At 37.7% G+C, this 26119-nt stretch overlaps 1 protein-coding gene across 7 annotated transcripts in view; it reads left to right on the top strand.

The window, feature by feature from the left end:
- The window catches only part of LOC131575367 (dual specificity calcium/calmodulin-dependent 3',5'-cyclic nucleotide phosphodiesterase 1C), a 141876-nt gene that overhangs the window by 19675 nt on the left and 96082 nt on the right, over positions 1-26119 (top strand). For 6 of the 7 annotated variants that reach the window (XM_058830739.1, XM_058830740.1, XM_058830736.1 and 3 more), the window contains one exon: positions 4781-4807. The exons of the other annotated variant lie outside the window; for it this stretch is intronic. In XM_058830739.1, the coding sequence (XP_058686722.1) occupies positions 4781-4807 (27 nt within the window). The remainder of the gene's footprint in view (positions 1-4780; positions 4808-26119) is intronic. 7 annotated transcript variants of the gene reach the window in all.

The following is a 26119-nucleotide window of genomic DNA, read 5'->3' as shown; positions in this document are numbered from 1 at the left end:
TTCACTAAGAAACACAGATCCAGCCTGAAAACACATGATGAGCTAGATCCAGGCTTGTGTACTCTCAGCTGGTGGTACAAAAAGAGCACAGGCCATTGAGTTTTAGGGACTTCAAAAGATCTACCTGGCTTACTAAACTGCTTTCACCAACTGTGTGTACCCTCTGAACCCATTGCAATGGCCAAGCAAAACAAAACACATTAGATGAAGCCACTGTGAGTGCTGATTGTGAACTTCAGCCTTAAAATTGAGCCATTCCACCATCTCAGCAGGCTAAGGACATTCTTCTGGCACTTGTCATTCCTGAGCTGGGAAGTATCAAGCCATTGAAAAGTGTCATCTGAATTCAAATGTGTGTACCTTAGGCCATCAATCACACATCCACCAGCTAGTGGCTTGAGTCTGATCACTGAAATGAAAGTAGGTAGAACTCTGCAGAGGCTTTTTCCAAGGGCAGATATAGCCCCTCATCTAGCAGATTGTGAGCAGAGCATGAGATTCTTACTAACTTTCAAATTTTAGTATAGATTTTCAAGCATGAAGCTAGGCAAAGATCCTGCTATTACTTCTGCAGCTTCCACAGTTTTATCCATATTCTGAAAAGATGCCATTAATACCAAACCCTGTGGAATGAATGTGGAATAATACCGTATTTACCAAACCACTGTTATGAGTGAAAAAATTTAGGTAATTTTTCAGAGGCTGTGTAGGAGTGAAATAGCAATTCATATGGCTAGTTGATATTATGAGTTTTATGATTATGCAGCAAAACCCTGTCAGCTGACAGAGTTGCTTAATTCCCCCAACCCCTCTGTCCTCACTTCTCTCCGTACCTACTCAGTTGTATTAAGTCACTCAACTCTCTCAGAAGACTAAAGTCTGAGAACATCACTACCAAATGCAGGCACAGATTTTTTGTGTTTATATTATATTATTTTCATTTCCAGGTTCCTAGCTGCAGAATAAAGGAAGGAGCTTTTTGCAAAAACTCAGATGTAGTGTTACTTGGTCTCAAGTCATGAATTGTTGTGTAAAACCCTGAATAGCTAAAACCATGACCATTAAGAGGTAACAAATTAATAGAAAAGTGTCTGAAGAGGAAATACAGGGAAAAGCAATTTGGTTGAGGGTGCACTGGAATTAAACGGCAAAATTAGAAGCATAACCCTGAGAACAGACAACTTTGAAGAAGCTGATGAGCATCAAAGCACAAAGAGAAATTTTTAATGTCTATTTATTTCAATGGGAATTGAGTGGCCATACAGCTGTAGCAAGCTGCATCTTATTGATGATTAAATAACTTCAAAAATCTGTCCTACTTTTATTTTGGGCCAGTGTGATGTCTTTATTTCTCTGGCTACAAGAAGGATTCATCCTCAGAAGAGGAGATACTGAAATAGTTGACTCAACATTCTTGTTAACTTTATGGTTTCTGAGTTAAAAATTTCATCTTACCTACCACTTCAATTAAAAATACCTATTTTTAAGTGTCTTACTGCTTTTCTTTTTTTTTTTTTTTTTTTTATTAGACTATAGCAGTCTTCTTGGACTGGGACTGACTCACTTCATACTATACTCATGCAAGTGTAACTGCATAAAGTTCAGTGAAGTTATTTTTAGTTTATGCTGGTGGTATAGAGCCTACCTTGTGTGAGTCACCTGCTAATTCTCTTCAGCATGAAAAAAACCCTACTTTGCTCTACTTAATTTTTTTTAGTGTAAGCTAAATATAAACCTCTTAATAATACATTCCACAGCCAGTAACAGGAATTAAATGGATGTGGCAGTATGAGCACGATGTGTGCCGTGAGAAAAGAAAGTGAACTTACACAGATTTGGTAATATCAATAAGCCTCTTTTCAGGCATGAGCACAGGATGGCCCACAGATGTGGGAAGCTGTAACATTACGTCCTTTAAATCTGTCTCATTCTTTCTCTCCTGGGAAAGAGGTATAGCCTGGGTTTGTTCAAAGAATGAGGAGTCCCTTGGGCTTGACTGGAAATTTGCCTGTTTCCCAGTTTATCCTAGAGCATCTGCCAAAAGCAATTTTGTAGATAGTTCCTCTCTTCATAGACTCATTCTGGGGACATAAATCAAGACACAACATATCATGTCCCACTTTTTTTTTAATAAGCAACCAATCAAAACCCCTCATAACAAAATAACCTCAAAAAACCAAACAAAAAATTGCAAACCCAACTAAACCTAAATCTACCCCACTCCAGTTTCCTCTTATTAATGCACACATGGTTGCTGATTCAAGCCAAGATGCTGGCTGTGGTATTAAAGAAGTACTTTCTAATTCCTTTGTTTCCAATCTCCTTTAATGGAAGGCATGTGTAAGTGGTGGTTTGTAACTATAAAGAAGATAGATGTTGACACTGTGTTTCCAAAAACAGAATCCTATATTTACAAACAGTTATATGTTATCAACACCATCTTTTTATAATGTGGTGAGTAGCATGTTAGACCTTGTTTTTTGAAATGCTGAAAGTTTGAGCATACAGAATTTTTTTCTGAATATCAGAATTTGCTAATGGTGTTCCTTTTAAAGCATGTGCATGCAGTAGTGATTTTGAACCTATAAACAAGTGCTTGTCTAGTTATATTCTCTTCAAGTGTAAATTGCAAATTCAGTCAGTGCTTGGAAAAGCAGTCACTAACTTGGTCTGTATGACCCTTAATTGTGATTGGACTGCAGGTGTGGAAACAACAATAACTATAAAAAAAAACCCCTGTGCATAAGTTTTAAAAAATGTCTATGACTTCAACAAATACTTTTATTCCTAGTACTGTCATCTGTGATAGTACAGCTTTCTAATGTATTAAAAATATTCTTGAATGAAAGGAATATTAAAGGTGTAACTGATCAGAAAAGTCATGTTACTAATCAAATGCAAAGAACACCCTACGACTGGAGTTAATGAATTTTATCTTTGCTCAAATGTCTGAAAGAGAAACACTTTATAACATTATATGAAAGTCACTAACTAATGAAGGGAAAAATAGTTCTGAGAGTGTTGGAATGAACCATAAGAGCCTCTCAGGTGAAAGAATTAAATTGAAAATAATTTCATTTTAACACTTAAACAAATTTGTATTTCTTGGGAATAAAATTTTTAATTAGTGTCTATTAGAATGGTTAATCAGATGAGCTCTTTTTCAGGTTGTTTGTTTTTTTCACCAGAAAACATAATGAAGTTCTGTGTTTGTCAGAATATAAACTTCTTCATGTACATTCTTCAAAACAAAAGTTCTACTTTTCATCCTTCTGAAAGGAAAATGAAAAATTCTCATAGAATAAGATTTGTCCAGTTGGGTTTCTGCTTTTATGTGTCAACATTTTTAATGTCAGTAAGCTATAAACTTGATACTGCTATGAATATTTGAATTTGCTTTTTTACTCCTTTGCATCATTTCAAATTTAAATAAGTAATTCTTCACACAGTAATTTGCAAATGAAATATTTTTTAAAAAAGCTATTTAATATTTTTATGATTCCAACATGTTAAGAATATAGAAATAGGTACAACCAGAAGTACAATTTGTATAGATATTTGTTGGATGAAACATTTTACAGTCAGGAGACATTATTCATGGCTCTTGTAAAACAGAAAATATTTGTAGGGAAAGTTATTCCTTGTTTGGGTTTTCTAGGCCCACACTAGCTACAATTTTCCTTGTACAGTAGTATCAGAAATGAAAAAGTAAACTTGATGTTTATAGCTGCACACATATTTTAACAATATTACCTTCAAATTGAAAATGTTGGAAATGTCTGCTAGTGTATTGCTAAATAAAGGGCACACCTCATCCGAGTCTGCACTGAAACTTGTTTCAGTCACTACTTGTGAATTAAAACATTGTTCATTTTATTTTAGAACATAAAAGCAGAGCTGAGTTCAAGTAAATCAATGCCCTGTTTTGCCAGCTTCTATTCAAAGCCTTTGCAAACAGCTGCAGAAACAGCAGCTCACAGACAACATACAGTGCTGATACACCCCTGATGAAGCCACACAGCTATACAGAAAGGCATGTGTTGCCTTTTTGTGTGTTGCCTTACTCTGTGCATTGGCAGCCTTTGTCATTGCCTGCTGTCGAAGACAAAATCCACCATGCTAAAAAGAGTGAGAGGTTTACAGCCTTTGCTGTAGTTGATGTGGTGTAAAGTATTGGGGTAGAGAAGAGGTCCTGCTTATCTGCTCTTGCCCTTCCTAGTCCTGGGTTAGGGTCTTGTAAGGTAAGGTCTCAAGATAGGTGCAGTGAAGTGAAGCTCTGTGGAGTGGTATCTGAAACTTGTTGGAGAACTTGGAAGGATCTAGACTTTATTTTTAGAGAGACTGCTACAAAAACAACTGAGGTTTTCCGCTAAATGACCACAGACAGTATGGCTGGATACTTTTCATTACTCCATGTTAGTGGGATCTCCACAGATCTTATCTTGCTTATCTGTTGGATGAGAGACATAAACACTACAACTACTAAGTAACAACTTCCTGCTAAGTCAAAGTCATTTAGAATAAATAATTTTTTCCTAGTTGCAACAACCCTTTCTCACAAGAAAGGGCAGTACATTCAAACAAGGAAACACGATTTTTTCTCCTGAATTTAGTGGCAACCACCACTGGGTTTAGTAGAAGGGAATGGCTACATCAAGTTTGGGACAATCTTATGGCAGAAGTGACTTCATTAAATTGCTCCTGATTTCTGACCCTCTCCTTTTTCCTCCTTGCCTGTGAAACCTTCTCATCTCAGTTCTATTTTGTTCTTTTCCTGCAGGAGAAAATATAAGAAAACATCACAGAGGTAAGAGTAAATCGCACTCAACTGGAAGGTATTTGTGAGTCATCTCTTTTTGTTAGGGGGTTTGAAAGAGGGTTTTCCTGTTACCAGATTGGTGGGTTTTTTTCTTTTTTCCCCCAGGGAAATGCCATTCTACTGATTGTTTCACCCTTTGAAGGACCATCTTGTGCTGCTGCTGCTCCCAAACTCCTTTGCTACTAATGGTAGTCCTCCCCTCTGGTGTTATTGGTAGTTCTCTCTAATTAAGGACAGAAATATTTGTCATTGAAAGTGAAATCTTAATAAACATCACACTGTTTCTTCTGCAAGATCTACTGGTTCTAAGTTGTATTCCTTGCTTATTCTGTAATAACGAAATGAATTGCAGGCTTGTAGAGTTACTAATAATGCGTGCCATTGCAGCAGACTGAAGGAAAATGTGAATCCTGTTAAGAATCCATATTACAGCCTCCAGATGTAGTTATTTTACTCCCTCCTTGTAGGAGGCAGGCTCAGTGGGGGTCTTTGACAGATAAGTTTTCTTGCTTTGGAACCCTTGAGCATGCTGGCAGATAAGCCAGTGCGATGCTTTGATCAGCCAAGGCATCATAGGCACCACTCCTGTTTGCTATCACCCTTTGCTGAAGATTATCACTCTAATGCAGCAATGACAGGATAGGCTATGCGCATGCTTGTGTGTCAGAGCCACAAGAAACTGAAGTGTGGTGGCTTGAGTCACAGACAAGATGGGTTTAAGCTATAAGAGTTTAGTGAAAAATACTGATATGGAGATTTCTGTGCTGATCTGTGTGAGAGGGCATTGGATAATGTGAGACACAAGAACAGGGAGAAGGTAAATATGCTCCCAGACTTTTTTCTAAATATGGGGCTGATGCTGTAGTTCAGTTTGCAGCTCTACTTTTTTTCCCCATTTCCCTTGCTGCTGCCATGATTGTTAGCTAATTATGAACATTTCTCTGACCACAAGTCTTCAGCTGCTGCAAGAAAATTGTTTCCCGAATAAATGATTGTATTGTGTTTGTGTGTATCTGTGAGTGCCTTGGACTGCTTGCATTGTCAATGTATTGCTTTGAGTATTGCTTTGTGTCTTATTTAGGTATCTTTTCTGAGTGCCTAACTGTGACATTAGCAATGTTTGTATTCAGCATCTCTTTTCTAATGGGAGACTTTCTGTAAGCCTTGGAAGGGAGATGTAAGTATGTTCTACAAGTCCAATACATTCTTGTATTGAGAACATACAAAGAATACAAGATGACTGTTTAACATAGCATTACAGGGCTCAATTTTGTGCCCTGTGGGATTTTGAACTTTACGATTTTTCTCTTACTGTTACGCGTGCCAGCTGCCTGCCTGTTGGTGTGCATCCTTGCAGCAATTTTACAAATGGGCTTTCATGACCTTCTGATGTCTAAAATGATGTTATCTCTGCAAGGGCCAAGAGGCCACTCCGGGGACCGGCATATGGAATTGCTGAGCAGCTACTCCAGATAACCTTGCCCAGTGGGTGCTGAGTGCTGGCCCAGAGGGCTCTGTAGCACAAAGGGCTAACTGTTATTTATGTCTAGGAACAAAACTGTTAGCGACTGACATTATCTTGGCAGTTAATAGGAGAACAAACTTTTAGGGATATCCTCAGAGGGCGGATGATGTAACCGAAGTCCTGTATAAGCTTCTAGCCTTCAAAATTTCCTTCTTAGTAGCTGGTACAGTGCTGTGTTTTGGATTTAGTATAAGAGCAATGCTGATAACACACTCATGTTTTAATTGTTGCTAAGTAGTGCTTCCTTTAGAATAAGGACTTTTCAGTTTCCCATGCTCTGACAATGAGGAAGTCCACAAAAACCTGTGAAGGAGCAGAGCCAGGACAGCTGATGCAGATGGGCCAAATAGATATTCCACACCATAGAATGTCATGCTCAATAAATAAACTGGATGGAGTTAGCCAGGAGCTGCTGATCACTGCTTCGTGATGGGCTTGACATCAGTTCATTGGTGATGAGCAATTCCTTATTTCTCTTGGGTGTTATTTATGTCTTGCTCTTCTTTTCATTTTATTATTATTAATCTTGCTTCAATTATTAAAGTGTTCTTATCTCAATCCACAACTTTTACCTCTATTATAATTCTTCTCCCCATACCACTGAATGGGTCAAGAGTGAGCAGAGTGAGTGAACATCTGAGTAGTACTTAAGTTGTCAGCTGGGGTTAAACCATAACCAGTCACTAATAAGCCTCATCAAATCAGGGAAAACCACAAACCGTCTTCCCTCATTTCCACATCAGAAAGTCAATTGGTTTGATTTCTACTGATTTAACTCTGTGTTTTCTTTAAAACCTTGGCAATAGACTATCCAAGCATTTTTCCTCCCAACAAATGCATTTCATTTGCCCTGTTGTCTTGCCTGTTTTGAGATGATAACTTGGGGATGGAATTTGCTTTAATTAGATGAGAGGTGAAGAAGTTCTTTGTGCAGTTTCTACATTGATAGTGCACTCTGAGCTAAAGGTTTTATAATTTTTTTCACATTAAGGTGAAAACATCTATGAGAGTCTCTTCTGAAAACAATGTCAGATCTATGATGAGTGCCACGCTGTCTCCATAACCACAGGATAGCATAGCTAATAACGTAGTTTGATATGCTAGCTTCCCAGTGTTAACGCCAAAAATGGAAAATAAGCCTTCATTAGAAGCAAGTATTAAGGCTTCCTTTGTGTGTGCATTAGTTTAAAAAGGAATCACACAGTAAAATACTTGATACATGTTTCAGTGAGCACCACCACAGAGAAGATTAAGAAGCAATTTTGTAGTTTTTGCCTGGTATATCTCCTTTCCTCAATGCCTTCCATCTACTGATTTATTAGGAGAGATGCAGAATGTATTGCAGAATTTCATGTGTACATTTCCAGGGCTTGAATTCCTATTATACTCCAATGGATGATGATAGACTTTCATTATGCAGAAGAATAATGGTTCTCCTGCTGAAGAGAGGGTTCGCAAGTAAAAACTTCCATTTGTTATATACTTACCTGCACATCATGCTTCAGAAGGGCTTTGTAAAACGTCTCAGGTGGATATTGATTAATTGTGGATTATACATTTGACCACACTCAAAAATGTGTCTGATTGTGTGGGTGTATAAGTGGATACATGCACAACAGGTACATTATAGATGCATCTAGATTATTAAAACTGATGATAAGATCTCAGGAGTAAGATTTGGTACATTCATTTCCAACAATGTGGTGTGGATTTTTTATGTTGAGGTTTTACTCTTTTTTTTCCCCCTTAGGCAGACTTTGGGAAAAATTATGGTACAGAAGTGCTTTGTTTTCTCATGAGAGCAGGAGTTTGGACATCTGGGCCTCCAATGTCTGGTCAGAACACCTTTTTGATGTTAGTGCTTTTATCAATACAGCTAGTTATTGCTAATCATTCTGATTCGTAGAATACTTAAACTTACATTCCCCCTCACCTAGCTATAACCATATCTTCAGAGAGGATATATAACAATTGTCTGGGCATAACAGAAGTGCTGTAGTTAAAATATTGTATGTTTCTGAGGTTATTCCTCTAAATATATACAAGTAACTTATTTCTGAGCTGCTGTGCACTCATACAGATTTAGTGGTGCATATAATCAGGGTTCAAACTTTGGAACCTGACTTGACTGATATTTATATAAACCAAGTTTTCATCTCATTTTAATTCATGTCTCATTTAATACAAGCTATTTTTAAAAGAGGAAAAAATATTTCTATTCTCTTAAGCTTGTTGTCAGAAACAATGCTTCATGCTGTACAGACAGTGCTCTTTGCACTTTTTGATCAGTGATACATTCTAGGTTTGTAAACCATTGTCATATCAGGCTGGTTTTCAGAGTCTGGCATGTTAGTAGTAAAGAGTGGATAGGATGAAAGTGGTTATTTCTTGGATTCTTACCTGTTCTCTCTGGGAAAATTTGCTGCAGATAGGACTTACTTTGATTTTTAATGAAAAATGAAGTAAAATTTTACAAAGTGAAAGATGCAACATTTCAACAGTTCCATGTATGGAATCTGTCTATTCTGATTTCTTTGTCTGCTAAAGGCTGGTTTAAAATTCTAGGCTTTTTTTTTCCTTGCACTATCAGGTGCTACTATAACTGAGTTCCACATGAGCTGGTAATTTCTCTGGAGGTTTTTTCAGTTATCTAATAACATTTATACAAATTCCAGTGGTACTGACTAAAGACTTCTTCACTTCTGTCTTTTAATGAAGACAGAAATGCTTATCCTCTCTTGTCTGCAAGAATTTTGTTATTCACACCCCATAACAGTGATGGTCCTGTAATTTACATCTTGTGGTTTTGTGAAAGAAGTAGTTGGCATTGGAGTATCTGGTTAAGCCCTGCAGAGTGCAACAGCATATTGACTTTCATGGGAGTACTCAAGGAATGTGCAGGTGCAGAGTCTAAGCTGTTTTACAGCAGCTGATGAACCAAACTCATGGTAGGTCATGACTAAGCAGATTGATGGAAAAAAAAAAAAAAAAAGGACTAAAAATGTTGTGTTGTGTATGGATGAAGAAATGAGTTTGATTTCCTGGGCCACCAGTCCAACACCTTTTGTTAGGAGCTGTTTATTATTATTGATGTTTGTAAATGACCAGGATTTTCAGTGGATTGAGAATAGGAGCCCATGTTTTGGTCAGGAGTACAAAGAGATATCTTCCAAATGTTGCTAGATTTGTATCAAGAGAAAGACATCAAATGACATTTATTTGACATTAATCCTAGGCATTAATTTTCTGTAAAAAATATGTCTAACAAACAGGCCTTTCACCATCTTAGTATCCTCCTTTGGACCCTTTCTAATGGCTTTATATTTTTCTTATATTGCGGTGCCTAAAACTGAATCGCTTGTCACTGTGTGTAGCTGAAGTATATTTGCAAAATGGATTTTACTGAACAATCAAACTTCTTATAGATGCTATAGAGACAATATAGAATATCAGGACAAATGCATTATTTAAATGTCTTCCTGTAATGGGGAGTAGAAAATCTGTGTGTGAATACAGGTTTGTAGTCAAAGAAGGGAAGGAAGAAGTGAGTGGGCAGTACTGGGAAACAAAGGTGAATTATAGGGATGTTCAGCTTTGTTTCACAATATGAAAAAAAGTCCAGGTTGCAATTAAGACTGCTGAGTGGTTTATTGAAAATCACCTTGATGACTTAAGCAGTTTCCCAACTTAGATCTATATCACATGAGGAGTACCAAGCTATGATGCTTTTCCTAGATGAGGAAACAATGGGTTCAGTGCGTCTTATATATTTTCGTACTGTGTTTTTAAAAGTCTTTAAGAGTACTCTCCAGTGCAAGGGGAAACACAGAACTCTTGGCTGGCTAATCCATAGAGACTTAATGTGCTCTGTCTTCTCCAATTGTTTACAACTTGTTAGCTAACATCTATATATTTTCATTCTGTTATTTGAAAACATTTTGTTTCAAATTATTTCTGTAGCATTACCAGATCTTTAAAGTCTGTTTTGGACATGGATTTCAACAATGGATGTTAAGGAGACACTGGCACAAATTTTTCTGGGAAAGGCCAGAAACTTCTATCTCCAAAAAATACCTTTTGTACAAGTGTAATGACCACCACCTTCCCACAAAGTGAAAGAATGAAAAAGAAAATAAGTCAACATTGATTAAAAACTATTATGGCTAGGAGTGATTAATTTTTAAAAACTGGTGTTCTTAAAGTGGAGCTTTTAGAAGAAGAACTGTGCTATAGATATTTTCTCAGGTCCAAATGCAGTTCTGTCACTGTATCAGAGACCACATGGCAGTTTTCTCTCACAACAAATACGCATGGTAAGAAAGCTTCCAGGGAATAATTTTCTCAGAAATGTTTTCATTATACATTTACAGTCATCAGTGAAACTAATGGTGAATGAAGAATCTTTGAAGTTGATTTACCTCTTGCCCTTCAAATAAGTCAATTGTGTTCCTTCACACTTTTCTAAGCCATGTTAAAGCATACTTTGTAGACAGCACACAGCCAGTTTTGTAGTGTATCAATACAGCTTGGTGGCTACTCAGAACCTCTAATTTATTAAAATCATCCTTGGTGATACCAGTTTAATATGTGTCACAGAACACAGGAATAGTCTTGGAAGGACTTGGTAGTATTATGCCAGAATCCTGTCCAAATGATACAGGCGTAATAAAAAGGGAAAAACAACTCAGACAACTAAGTAGATTATAAAATACACTGACTGTATAGGTCTTCAAAAGATCAAACAACTTAAACTTAGTGCCCTGAATGGAAATATGTGCTTGTTTTATACTTGCAGTGGTTCTGTTTTTCAAAGAGAAACATCATGTCTGAATTATTGCAGAGAATAATAAGCGACAGACCTTGCTAAAGGAAGTTATGTTTGCCCTTTCTGGAAAAATACACTTGTAAAAAGGTATTGCAGATTTGGTGTCATGACCTTGACTTAAAGTCATATTTTTCCTTTGCTTTGTTTGATATGTTTAATATTGCAGTTCTCCTATTTGTTAGTTTGGGTGTAATCAACACCAGGTTTGCAGATTTGTGTGTGTAGAAAATCATGATGTAAAAAGCCAGTGTCCACAAAGAGGACACAAGAGTCCTGAAACTTTATTTGAGTAAAGGGAGAGAATCCACTAGGCAAAAATTCCATGGGGTCTGTCTTGAGTTTTTGGAGAATTCAGCCTCCTCTTATCCTCAGGTTCCAGCTGCATGTTGCGCTCTTCTTTTATCTATTGGTTGAGGCACTAGGAAGGTACAGCCTTCCTGAACCACCAAGTATGCATTCCCCTGTGAACATGTATCCCACCCTCATCATGTACTTTATGATCATTAAAATTAGCTTTAAGCCCACCCTGGGAAGAGAAGTTAATATTCATAAATCTATTATGCCTGTGCATTTTTCCCTAAAGTTCAGAAGTTCAGAATGTGCTCAGTTCTACAACAAATTTGGGGGGCTTAATGTTCATAAAGACACCCACACCCATTCTTCCAGAATCTGATTGGTCCTTTCAGATCTAGCCATTTGTGAAGACATTAACACCCTTTTCTCCTATCAATTTGTACAACATTTCCCATTTAGGCTTTTGAGTTGATTGTTAAATGCCTAATTCATGTTAACTGTGTGCAGCCAACAGTTAGACTAGCATTTTTGAGAATGTAGATCACTGTTGAGGAACACACCTAATGCAATTTCAGTGTGCAAGTGGCAGGTGGTGCCCTGGGTGTGGGAAATGGCAGGAGCCCCCGGCAATGAGCTGTGAACTGGTGCTGACCCTTTGCCCAACAAAGGGTGTGGGGACATGTTGCACCAGGTGGCCAGCTTACCCAATAAACAATGAGAAAACCCCAGACCAAACATCACCATTGAACCAAGGTACATGTACGGGGTGAAAAGAGAATGTAAGAGGTGGGTCCATAGAATGTAAGGGTACAAATCCCTAGGATTTTTCATGGCTGGCTCCTCCTAAATTCATGCTGGCTGGGTCTGATCCCCAGGCCATCCTGTAGATGCCATGTGTTTGCACTCAAGAACTGTTGCATAACATTGCTGGGCACTGAGGCCAGGCTGACAGGCCTGTTGTTTCCTGCATTCTCCTTTTGGTCCTTCTTGTGGATAGGTATCACATTTGATAAAATTCCAGTCATCTGGGACCTCCCTGGGTAACCAAGACTGATGATAAATGATGACAAAGAGCAGCTTAGTGAACTCTTCTGGCAGCTCCCTCATCACCCCAGGACTGATCCCATCTAGTCCCAGGGACTTGTGAGCACCAAAGTGGCTCATCAGGTCACTAACTGCTTCCTTCTGGAACACGTGGGATCCATTCTGTTCCCTGTCTGGCTCTACCAGCCTAGGAGGCCAGTTGTCCTGAGAGTAACCAGTCTTATTATTGAAGACTGAGACAAAGAAGGCGTTAAGTACCATATCCTTCTTTGGTGATTACATTCCCTGCTGCATACAACAAAGAACAGAGGTTTTCCTTGCCCCTCCATTTGCCATGAATGTATTTATAAAAACACTTTTTATTATCATTTACAGAAGTGGCCAGATTAAGATCTGATTGAGTAGTTTTCTTTTTGCCTGATCTAATGACATCCTTTAACAGTTCCTGGGCTGCCTATTCCTTTTTCCAAAGATGATACACCCTCTTTCTTATCCTGAGTTTCTGTAAAAGCTCCCAGCTCAGCCAAGCCAGTCTTATTCCCAGCTGATTCACCTTTTGGCACCTAGGGAAGGCCTGCTCTTGTGCCTTGAAGATTTCTTTCTTAAAGTATGTCCAGCCTTCCTGAGCCCTCTTATTTTTAAAGGCTGCTTCCCTGAGGACTTACCAAATCAGTGGTCTGTACAGGTCGAAGTCCACCCTCTGGAAGTCAGGTTTTATTGATGTCCCCTCCTTACATCACCAAATATTGAAAACTCTATAATTTTATGGTCTCTCTGCCCAAGACAACCTTCAAACACGTCATCCACCAGACCATGTCTGTAAACAGAAGGTCTAATGGGGTACCACCTCCAGTAGACTTACTTAGCTGCAACAGGAAGTTACCTTACACTGACAAGTAATGCAGAGGTGATACGGTTTTGTGAGTACTGTATTTCAAGATAATGAATACAAAGAGGAGGAGTGCATGGCAGGGTAGTTCTATATTCCATATATGAGACATTGATTCTCTCACTGCATTGAGCAATCAAATCTCATAGCCTTTGGCTTGATGAATTGGGACTTTCAGCTCTGGTCCATTATAATTTTTGCTGCTGTTTATTTGCCTTGATATTATTTAACTGTGGTTGCTCCTTTGCTGTTACAAAAGTTAATAGATATTGCAAAGTGTAGCACTTTTCATCATCCACTTTTAGATGGATACAGTGGATCTGATGTATTGCATTTTTATAGATCTTCCTCCAAAAGTAAACAGATCAAGGAGAGAAGATGGACTGGCCATGCTCTTTAAATTGCAATCCCTTTGTTGCTTCTATATAGTTATAGTGCAGGAGATTTATAGCATTTTTTGGGCTTCAAGTTCATACCATTCTAGGATAACACTGAGCCTTACCTACTTCTGGATTCTTGCAGATATTGTTATTAATACCTTGGCCTTTGCAGTAAATCTGTGGCATGGGTGCAAGGCAGGTTTGTAATTTTTCAGTACTCTGCCATGACACAGAACAGTCTTGCAGCAGCTGAAACAAGGCAAAATGCTGTTTTCAAACTTTTTCACCTACTTCAGCTGCAGCCTGTTTCTAGTTTATTATTTCTGACTACATTGGAGTACATGCATAATTCTCTTAATATAATCATATTGGTTTAAAAGGACCTCCAGTCAGGGGGAAATAATCTTTTTTGGGACAGTCCTGCGAAAGGAAAGAGGGAAGATAAGTTGGAGGCTACTGGCTGGGTGGTTAAGTTACTCAGATGGAATAATAGAAACTCAAGTTCAAGTATCTTCACTAGTTGCCATTTCACCACTGAGCTTTTCTAGCTCTGGTACAAAAATTGTTACATCAAGTATGTATCAATCTCAAATACAGACTATAAATATTCTTCAGGTGTACACAACGTAATTTCTTCCAGAGTGCAGTGCCAATAATGGAAGCAATAAGCATAAAACCCATCTAGATATCCATTTGTGCTGGCAGAAATAATGGAATCAATTTTGTGAGGACTTTCTCAAATCACTAGCTACAAAATTCCTTTTTGTTGTTGTCTCTAGGCTTTCCCAGACACCTAGTTGCACACAGAATCACATAATAGAATCCTAGAATGACTTGGGTTTGAAGGGACCTTAATGATCATCTACTCCTCTGCCATGGTTGGGACACCTTCCACTAGAACAGGTTTTTCAAAACCCCATTCAACCTGGCCTTGAACCCTTTCATGGAGGAGAATCCACAGCTTCTTTGGGCAACCTGTTCCAGTATCTCACCATTTGCACAGTAGTTTCCTCATAACCTCTAATCTCCCCTCTTTTAGTTTAGAACTGTTCTCCCTTGTCCTATCACTATCAGTGATACACTGAAGCAGTGCTTGCCCAAGCTTTTGCCACATACTGATACGAATAAGTAGGAAAAAAATATTCCTTTTTGATTAGCCATATCTTGCATGAGCATTTGTGTTGCAAGTAGTTCATAGGTTAAAGAACTCTTAATTTGTGCCTTGCCTTTTGTCCCTTTTTGTATGGGGATTCTCACTGCAAACAGAATTTGTGGAAGGACAAGCTTTGCTTAGTGTGCAAAGATAGTCAGAAAGCAAGTGGATGGTGGGACATAATATTTAAAAGATTGAAACCGTGGGCCTCGTGCCTTGTAAATATAGCATTTTGTAGGAACTCTGCGTATAAAAATGTAAAGCAGCAGGAAGAGGATTCTACTGCTTGGTGGTAAAAAAAAATCCAGAATACCAACCAACCAAAAGAAACCCCTAAACAAAACAAAATAAAATGCACAACAACAACAACCAAACTCAAAAGCCCCTCCCAAAAAATCCAAACAAAAAACACCCCCTGCGCAAAAAAGTCAAACCCAGAGAAAATTTTATTACAAGATGAGAGAAATCAGAGTAAATATTTCTGTGTCTAAAAGTGCTGTAAGAAAGACAGATTAGTGCAGAACTGAATGAGAATAAGCAAGATTATATTGAACGGATGTTAATTTTATGTTAAGGAATAAAATCTCAGTGTGAGATTGGAACCATACGGTTCGTTAAAATCTTTTAAGGTGATGATGAAGTATATTTCTTTTCTTGTTTTTAAAAAAAATCTGTCAGAGCAAGGCTAATTTTTTTGGGTTTTTTTCCCTTTTCAGTATACAGGATTATTAGAGAAAATTAACTCCTCTTCAGTAACTCTGCATGTAATAATTTGTTGTCATTCAGATATGAATTTGATTCAGCTGAGTGATTTTTAAAACACATGTGAGTTTTCCAAAAGGAAACGTATTTCTCCAGATTGATCTAAATAATGTGGGGGTTTTTTTCAGTTGGAGAAAGGAGAAATAATTGATGAGCAAAAAAGATTGACACCCTGTTGGAAATCACAAATGATCCTACACTACTTTGATTTAATTATAGTGCCTGCAAACATTTTCATTAAAACCCTTTTGAAAGAAAGAAGCAGTCTCAGGGTTGAATATCTCATGTATCTCATTATCCAATGCTGGTTGGTAGAAGGATGAAATGAAAAGAGAGCAAACTGAGGCCAAGGGAAGAAGAGGGCAAGATGAAAAGGAAAAGTGATGTTTTTGAATGTTTAACTTATCTTTCTCATGGGTAGTAGATTTCTGGATGTTTCAGACGAATTCAGTCATTTGGGCTTGATGGATTGATTTTATTACAAAGTACTTGGAAATTTCTATTAACTCCAGAAAATGACCATGGAAATACTTTTTTATGTTTCTAATATTCTGTGGCTTTGAATGAGATTGAGTTTGTCTCATTCAGGCTACCTTCCACCTTAATACTTGTGTATTCCTATCTCTGCATAAAGGGGCTTCATGCAGAGTGGAGCATCTTGCAAACACAACAGAAGGGCAGAACCTGGCTCTTGCCTTTTACATGCTTTGGTTTCTGTTTAGGGTTTTGATGTGTGATTTTGTTAGGTGCTCATTGCTTCCAATCCAAATTATGTCACAGCATGGTCTTTGGGAAGAGAAGGGGTATAGTTATTCAACCTATTTTTGGTATGAACTGTCATTAGATGCTTGTAATCAGATTTCATCCACTTTGAAAGGAGGATTATGAAGAAGAATTTTGCACAGTGAGAGGTTGATAGGTATGCAGATATTCTAGCAATTTTCTTTGGGATACATTTGGATTTGATACATCTTTGGGATGTACCAAATTAAATATTTACCTGACCAATGGTCTCAATGTTTTGGAGGGAGGTGACTGCTAAAATAGTAGACAAGTATTACTGATATTGCGTTGTACTGATCTAGACAAAATACCATATGTAACTGCAATAATGGCCCATGCAGTAATAAGTAGGAAGGAGAGGCAGTATATTTTAATGAACAAAAAGGTGGCAGAGAATTAAGAACACTTAACAAGTCTGTTGTGAGGTACATTTCTCTACTCTACTCGTATCTCTTCATCCATCTGTTACAGCTGCAAAAACATTTCTTCCACAATTCAGAATAATCAGGTAGTAGAGGGATAGGCCATTTCTTTCTGGCATGGAAATAGTTACTAGGCAGAGCAGCAGGGCTTGGAGCTGCTGATTAATCTCTTCAGCTCACATTCTTAATGTTGGGAATGTCACTCTCTGTGATCTCCTTGAGTCTGTCATGTCGTTTTGTCCTCATGTTTCTGAGATCAAGTTAAAAATACGGTGTCTGATAACAGATAGCTGAAGGAGTGGTTTTTGAAAACATTTCAGCTCTCTCTGAGGGACATTGATTCTTTATCTCAGGATGCTTTTTTTTCCATTATTGCCAACATATTGTAGGGAATCCCTCCAAATTAAGCTGTCTAGTGGAAAATCCGTGCATGTTTGAAAGGATTGGTTAGAGGCCTAGGATCCAGGAAAAGCTCACCTATGAAATGAACTTCTTCCACTCTTCTTGTCTTCTTAAAATTGTAGAAGAGTTGTTGCTATGTAATCTCAGTGTTCACTTGTAGAGAATGACTTTTTGGGAGCCATTTAGTGCATAGATGTGTATGTGTTATTTTCTCTCATCCACTCTATAGAACTTGGCAGCTATGTTTGGGGTTTTCTTCTCAAACCCTGAAATTTTAAAACTTTTAAATGTTTCAGAAGAAAAAATAGTTTAAAATATAAGTTTTCATAAATATACTAGACAAGATTACTTTGTTTTTTTTAAACTTTCATGCATTTATGGGCAGAAATTATGGGCATGTTGAGGAGAGAAAATAAAAAACAAATAAGCTTTCTGCTCAAGCCAGTTTTACAAAATTTGCATGTGACTCATTTTAGTGTTACCTGTAGCATCTGTGCTTAACATCCAATTTGTGTTCTGCTGTGCTAGAGGTGTTTAAAAATGACCTTGTAAAGCCTGTCCAGCTTGTCTAGCATTGTCACAGCTGGACAAGGCACTGACATGGCTCAGGAAAAGGGCAAGGATGGGGGAAGGGTAATAGAAGTGCCTGCATGTGTACAGTTTTCAGGCCAGACAGTGAGCCTGTCATGTATACATATGTTGCAGTTTCATGTTCATGCTCAGTGAGGTGAAATTTGGAGGAACACCATACCTCATTTTTCTTCAGAGTTTTGCAGCTTAACTGTAGATGAAATCTGTAGGCATAAGAATAGTTTATGCCATTAATATCTGTTATGAGAGTTTTTTAGATGTGGGTATCTGCGACTGACTACCTTTGAAGAGAGATTTTGCACAGGTACAGATGACCTGTATTATGACAGAAGTTCTTGTTTTAATTTGTGATGAGTAGAGGAAGTCGATTCTGGTGCAATGCAAAAACAAACTGTATGAGTGAGAACATGTTTTATAACAAGTATAGTTTATAATGGGTTTTAAAGGGAAATTTCACATCTTATACAACAAAATAGTTCTTATATGCATAGTAGACAAAAGGTGATGCTTAGATATCAAAAGAGCAAACATTGCTTTGGTAATTAGAATCCCTGTGAACTAATATCACTCAGATCCACATGACAATTTTTTTCATATTTTTAGGGAACCTCTTAGTGCTGCTATCTTGCATATGACTTTTTGTCTTTTTAGATGCTTGACCAAACAGCAACTGAACATGGAAACAACTATTTACATTGGATATATGTATATATACGTATATGTATCTTCTATACTGCAGAGGTTAACTACTCTAGTTAAAAAAAGACTTTGTTTACTTTTCACGAACAATTTTATTTGAAACAGAGTAATAAAAATGCAGATTTTGCATTTGAAAGTTCTTCTCTTCCCATCATTGCCTATAGCTGGTAAGCAAAAGTGCAAGGACAGATCACATCATATCCATAGTTTTACATATATCTCATATGAAGTTTGCACAATTTAGGAATTACTTCTAAATTATTTTAAAGGTCATTAATAAGCATGTCTTTTAATCCTACAACTTCTGCTGAGGTTTCAGTCTTCTACATTTAACATCCTTAGTTATTAATAAGAGGGTAAGGGTAGGGCTAGCTTGGTGGGTTTATCTATTTTTCCATTTAAAAAAATGGATTTTGGGATAAATATATTTTAACAAAAAATGTCTTGTTTGCTGTGGAAAATAAGAAATAGTCCTATCATATACCATATTTTCTTTGATGGGATGTTTATATAATGTTTTGTAAACACTATGATGTATTCTTCAAATCCGTTATTCAGACTAGATTTTATACCAGTTTCTTAGCATATTTGGTTACAGTGAATGTTTCTCAAATTTATTTCTTATTATTTTCTGAGAAACAAATATGCTCTTGGATGATTCACTACGGTTTGTAACACAAAAAAGATCAAAAATACTTTTGCTGGGTTTAATTTGATGCATTTTATGAATCCTCCTTTCTCACATAAATAGTGTTATGATTACAGCTCTGTTTCTCTATCTTTACAGGCTGTGTTGCTGCTGCTGACCTCTTTTTAATTGTCCATACCAAATAATTCAGAGAGGCTGTAAAAGATGAAAGAATAATATGAATAAATGTTGTGCAGCTGTGAACATTTCATGCTCAGAGGAGTCCTAAGGCTTCTGTTTAGACAAATGGTATTCTGAAAGCAATCACTTCTTTTTGCCAACACCCAATTCTGGGAGGTACCAAATAGCACTCTGATGCTGCTGGGATCGGCCTATATGGTGCCATATGCCAGCCAATTATCCCAGTGTCATTAGGCACAGAACTAGTGTTTCCCACATGTTCAGATCATGCAATTAGCTTGCTTATGTGCAGAACTGCAACATAGCAAACAAAAGTCAGAGTCTAGGTGTAGCTTGTCCAGCCAACTTGCATTTTGCCAGGAAATGGCAGCTATACTGATGGTGGCTGCCACAACTAGAAGTGGAAGCTCCACTCACTGTTGGTCTATGTGTCCCAGACTCACAGAAAAATTTTTATTGGAAGTGACATTTGTAAGCCATGCATTCCAAACTCACGGCCGTATCTCTTACTCCTCCAAAATGTGATGTCATCCACAAACTCAGAAAGGATGGTTGCATCTAATAGTCCAAATCACTGATAATGATCTTGAATAGCATTACCATCATCACCATGCTCTTGGTGTCTTGGGTTTAGCCATGCATATGCAGCATTCAGAATGGACTAATTTCTTCTCCTGAGTGAATTTAGAGCCTGTTTTGGGAGAACTATATCATGGCAGCTAGACGGACTTGCTTAGTACCCAAATTTAAAGGTAGTTCAGGTAGATCTGCTGTAGCATGAAAACACACACAGGGGGAGTTGGGATTTGATGCATAGGAACTAGAAAAACGTAGTGCTTTGCTGAGACAGGCTGGTATTTTTCTGAGTAATACTCATATTTTTTCTCCTTCTGAGTTGTTTTTTTTTGCCTTGTCTCCCTTGGAACATCACCTAGCTTTATGGGGAAGGGAGAGGACTTAAGGGATCCTCCTTTAATACTGCTGTCCATATTAGAGGAGAGGATTCCAATTTGTAGAAGTTGTAGCTGGATGACTCTGAGGTGCAGAAAGAGGAAAATAAAAACACTAGTGTGGGATGCAAACTCTGAAATACAATCTCTGTCAGTGGATCCTAAGTCTTGCCTCAGGGAATATTCTACACTCAGCCTCATGTTTGTGGAGTTTTCTGCTTAAAGGGATTTCCGGCAGAAAAAGCTGAACACATTTTGATCTTTGCTTGCCCCCATGTTCCAAGTATGATTATAGAAAAGTTCTCTGTGATTCACTTAAAAGTTGCAGCAAAATTTAGCCTGAGATGAAATAAAAGTCTGAAACCAGTAATAAGTGTTTAAACTATGAAAGAAAGGCAAACCTTCCAGGCCACCAACTAAAATCAGCAGGAGAAGAGAGAGGAGCTCTTATAGAGAATGCTTTGAAGAGCTACAGAATCACAGAAAGGGTAAGGCTGGAAAGGGCCACAGTAGGCCATCTGGTCCCTGCTTAAGCATGGTTATCCTAGAGCACATTGTGCAGAATTGCATCCAGACAGTTCTTGAATATTTCCAGTGAGGAAGACTCTCCAACCTCTCTGGGCAATCTATTCCAGTGCATGGTCACCAGCACTCCTCATATTCAAGGGGGACTTCCTGTGCATTAGTTTCTGCCTGATTTCTTTTGTTCCATTGCTTGACATCACCAGGAAGAGCTTTGTTCCATTCTCTTGAAATCCTCCGTTCAGATGCTTCTATACATTAATGAGATCCCCTCTCAGTCATCTCTTCTCAACTATGAACAGGCCCAGCTCTCTCACCCTATTGCTGTAAGAGAGATGCTCCAGTCCCTTAATCATCTTTATTGCCTGCCACTGGACTCACTTCAGGACCCTTATGTCTCTTGTACTGAGGAGCCCAGAACTGGACACAGCACTTAGATGTGGCCTCACCAGGGCTGAGCAGAGGGGCACTATCACCTCCCTCCTCCTGCTGCCAATGCTCACAACTGTGATTCCCATGCAGCCTGCAGCCTCTTTTTGATCTCTATAAGGCCATTCGTGTAAGAATGATAGTCCTTGTGGGTCCCTTCCAGTTCAGAATATTCTGTGATTCTGAGTGATACTCCAGAGATGTAGGTGTTATTGCTATGTGTTAGGTGTTTTCATTCCTTTTTAATATGTAGTTGTTGAGAATAAAGCAACTTAGGTGTCAGAAGCTGCAAAAAATATTTAAATGACCTTAAAATTCTAGCCTACAGTGACACAGAAAATACACTAAAATTTAAATAGTTCATATAGTTTACCTGATCTCTGCTTTGTGTCAGTGATATTTTTATCTGATCCTATTCCCATAGAACAAGCTGTCTGTTCTCTCCTTGTGCTCCTGACTTGAGGCAGCTTCTGGAGCAATAGGAGAAAGGTCGTAAAAATCTGTTGTGCTTCTATTGTATTTTCCTACTTTTTTACTGTAATTAACCTTGTATAGTACCCTTTACAGTCAATGCAATTGTATTTACTCTAGGTTTTGAGAGATTATATATTCAGAGATATTTCCTCTATTTAAAACAAAGAAACTAGAATAAGGCTTGCATTTTTTGAGTGTTTTCATTGTACCTTTCAGTAAAATTCAAGGCTGGTCTACTGTAGAACTCTCGGAAATGGTATCTCATGCTAGTACCAGCATGTCTGCTGTTGAACTCAGCACAGCTACTTTTGAAAGAATGAGCTAGGTTTTCCACAAAACTAGACAATTGTGAAAAATACAAAGAAAGCAAAGTACTGCTACACTTCAAAAATGCACATAGTAAAATATTTTTTCTTTTCATTGCTAAATGAAGTTTACTACATTTATGCTATACTATAAGTATGCTACAGTTGTGCTGCTTCTTGTCAATACAAGGTCATGTGCTGTGTCAATGAACTGAGAATAAGGTCAAAGATGAGTGTTCATCCAGTCTTTAGCCTGTGAAAATACATGCATTTACAAGAAATTGTGATTCCTAAATAAAATAGGAATGGAACAATATGTATACTATCTTCTAAATTACTGAATTACATAACTTTGTGAGTAGTTTTAGGGGCTAATTTGGGATTGAAAACTAGAATAATCAATAGGAAAAGCAAATTGAAAGGAAGAAAACAGAAGGCTTGAGTAGACGCTATAACAGTGAGAACAATTGAGGAAAGTTGTCAAAAAACTGCACTTTTGTTGGCAATTGGGATTAATAGTGGAAAGATTAATTTTGAGAAAGAAGATGAGCTCATCTTAACAATGTGAAGAGTGAATTAAAAATACTATTTCATATTGTGTTCACCGACATGTTTGGCTTCTCAGATGATGATTATGTGTAAGTCTGGCTGTAGGGATCGGAAGTGATGTACAGCTTATTCATCTGAGCATAGTCATCCTCTCTAGTCTGTTTTTTTGGACAGTTCTAGTGATGTTTCTAGTGATTGGATTAAGTGGGAAAAATACTCCATTGGACAGAATAGTCTGGCCTTCTTTACACTGCTGTATAACAGGTAGACTAAGGTGTGTGGACTAAGGGCAATCATTTCCCTTCCCTTTTCAGAACTCCTATGTATGTCAGCCAAGGCCTTAAAAGCAACAGAGGCCACAGAGAGGTGGAAATAAAATGGAGGAAAACAGTTTTTATGAGATAATTTATTAGATGACTTTGACCCTTTTTTCTACTGGTTCTTGAATGACTAGTGGACAGAATGTGATTTGTGCTCATTTTTTCATTATTTATAATAATTAGTTGAATGATTATGAGGCTATGGGTATGAGGATATCAGTCTCTAGGTTTGCTTCCCAACGATTCACTGAAATTACTTCTCAAAGAGAAGTTTGCTGCTAATTTTCTATTTCTTCTGGCTCACCAAATACATGAAGTAGTTATTTTTTCCTGGTCTGGAGGACTTTCACATAATGCAGATGGTGCTCTTCTTTCCTCATCACCTGATATGTAAGTACTCATGTGCACATGTCACATGCCCTTTATTCCTTTGGGTTTTTCTCCAAAAATCCTAGTGAATATAAATTTTTTTCCTCAGAGACATGCATCAGTACTGAAAAGAGTTTAGGAATGTTACCTTTTTCAACAATGGTTCATTATTTTTTTTCTTTAAATAAACCCGAACTTACTTGGTTTTTCAGTGCTTGCCTTGTGTTAATAAGTTACTACTACACAGTATTTTATACAAGGAGTAAATAGCTCTTCTAGGGATGGAGGATGGGAGGCTTTTTTATCCATTAATCAAATGGCTTGTAGCTTTCATTTCAAAGCAAAGACTAATCTAGAACAGTTATATTAATTTATAAATAATGTTTTATAAAAAACACTGTACCTTCTTCCCCTTAGCTAATTAAACATTTAACATTGGAATAGTAGGTTAACATTGAAAATAGTGCATCAGAAACAGGTTACCAGCTGTGGAAAAGGGACTCCTGTTCGCTCCTTATTGAAATATAATCATGTCCACTTACATTCCTATCTACTCCTATTAGGCCACTACTCATAGGTTATCAATGCATCACTTCTCACTGTGTCAGGGAATTTTAATGATTGCCCTTTTGCTGAGCATTCCTGGGGATTTCTCTTTAGTCTGTCCTTCACAGTTAGCTGTATGCAATAACAGATCAATTGGAAGAGTATCATGAGGGATGGACCTATGAGATTATAATTAGATTTTACTTGGTGATTTTGTTTCACTGAATATGTAAATAAAAAAGCATAAGCAATTGCTTTGCTATAAGCCAGAGGGCACTGACCAATATGCAATGGTATTGCTGACTACTCATGAGCAGATGTCTATTTCATGAAGTGCCAGTCATCATGCTATTGAGATTTGAAAATGAACCTGAGTTTTATTTCAAACTTCCATTGAGCAGGGGATGTTCTGAAAATGCTAAAACTTTGCTTTTGCAGTGTTACTTTTGCATATCCTGCTTCTGCCTTCCTGTCCTTCCCTGGCTCCCAGCAGCCCCATAGGAATAAGATCTGCTGAGATGCAGAAGTGAGTAATTTCCCCCAGCAAGTGAAATATGCCTCTCATTTCTCCCAGACTCTATGAGAATTTATTTTCTATTTCAGCAGGCAACAGTTGAACTTGAGTGTTTGGTTTCTAAATGATGAATCCTCTAGAAGGATTCAGCACAGTGTAGATTAAGCTCTAGTATGTTAGTGATTTAAAAAGTGATTTGGAAGGAGGCTGCTGAAGTGAAAATAATAAAATTCCTTTATTTTACAAACAGAGAAAACTGCAAATCCAAAACCTGGTTTTGGCTTTGGCTTTAATCTAGTGAATGTCACTCAAAACAGTATTTCCTATTTTGCATAAGGGAGAGGCTCAAATGAAACAATGTTTAAAGTGAAACATGTATCTTGTCAGCTTTCATTCAGCAAACAGAGGAAAGTTTTTCCTCAGTCTCTGGGGTCTCGGCTAGCTGGGGGATCAGGAAAAGGAGTAGCTGAGGGAGGCAACACAGTTCTGAAAAGCTCATGTCTCACTCTTCCTCCCCACTGGTGGTGGGAATGACAGTCTTGTGTCCTTGGGACCAGAGATTGCAAAGGTGTCTCCTGGTGATTTCAGGGAAAAAGGCAAAATTAGGCAGAGATTGAAATGGGAATAAAAACACTATTAGCCCTTCCCTGGTCTATTTCACTCTTTAGCAATGTGTGAGAGCTTTGAATTTCTATGAGTAAGGGTTTTTTGTGAAGAGTCAGTTGACTGTGAGGAAGAGGCATTTGGGCAGGGTGGCAGAAGCCAGTGAGTTGCAATGGTATATTGTTATGAACGAGTGAGATTGCTTAAAAAAATCACTGGTAAGGGTATAAGTAAAAACTGATCAAAATATTAAGTGACAGTATAACAATGTTTGTTGGCAACATTCAATCTACTACTTACTAGGCAGTGGCAAACCAAGGAAAAAACCCAACTAAACAAAATCTAGTCTGTGTGTATGACAAAAGAACAGTGAAGGCAAGGATAAAAAGGAATATGGCCATAAAGTATAACAGTACTCAAATGTAACAGTACTTAATGTTAACTTATACCTTAACATTAACAATTTAACAAAGGAACAACACTTAGCTTAAATCTAATTTAACTTATAACTAGACTTTTACAATTTAATAGAAGAGTAACACTTAACAGCATTTAACCTAAATTGTAGGTTAAGCTAATCAGCTTAGAAAAGAACAACACTTAGCAGCATTCCACTCAGCTTATAATTTATGACATATTTACTATACAGGTCTAACTTACTTAGATACCTAAAGTGCTTAAAAATCTAAGAAAGCAGTATTTCCCCTAGGTTTGCTATAGCATATATTCATGTGTATGCACACAGACATAACAGGTCAGTGCAAGCAAGGTACCTATTAAACATTCCCCTTGAAGGTAAGTGAAATACTCACCTTGGATGCCTTTCCATCTCCCCAGTGGGTGAAAGGTTGAGTATTGAGGAGTGAAGTTATTGGCCCAGGATTCGTCATTGTTGGTCAATCCTCCAAGTACAAAAACTTGAGAGGTCAGTAGCTCTGACAGGTGTCCCACTCAGAGGGAAATTGCTGGTCACAGCCTGCTGCGGTCCAGGAGAGCTCAAAGGGTCTCATTTTGGCTGCTTTTTTAAAGATTTCAGACAGGTCTATTCCCTCTGCACTGTCAGGTTGATCAATTAGGCATCATCCTCTAAGGTGTCTGTCAACAGCATACATGCTGACTTG

This window comes from Poecile atricapillus, chromosome 2, assembly GCF_030490865.1.
Source record: "Poecile atricapillus isolate bPoeAtr1 chromosome 2, bPoeAtr1.hap1, whole genome shotgun sequence".
Classification (NCBI taxonomy): Eukaryota; Metazoa; Chordata; class Aves; order Passeriformes; family Paridae; genus Poecile; species Poecile atricapillus.
The sequence above is the reverse complement of the archived record's forward strand: the minus strand, read 5'-3'. Positions and strand labels throughout refer to the sequence as shown.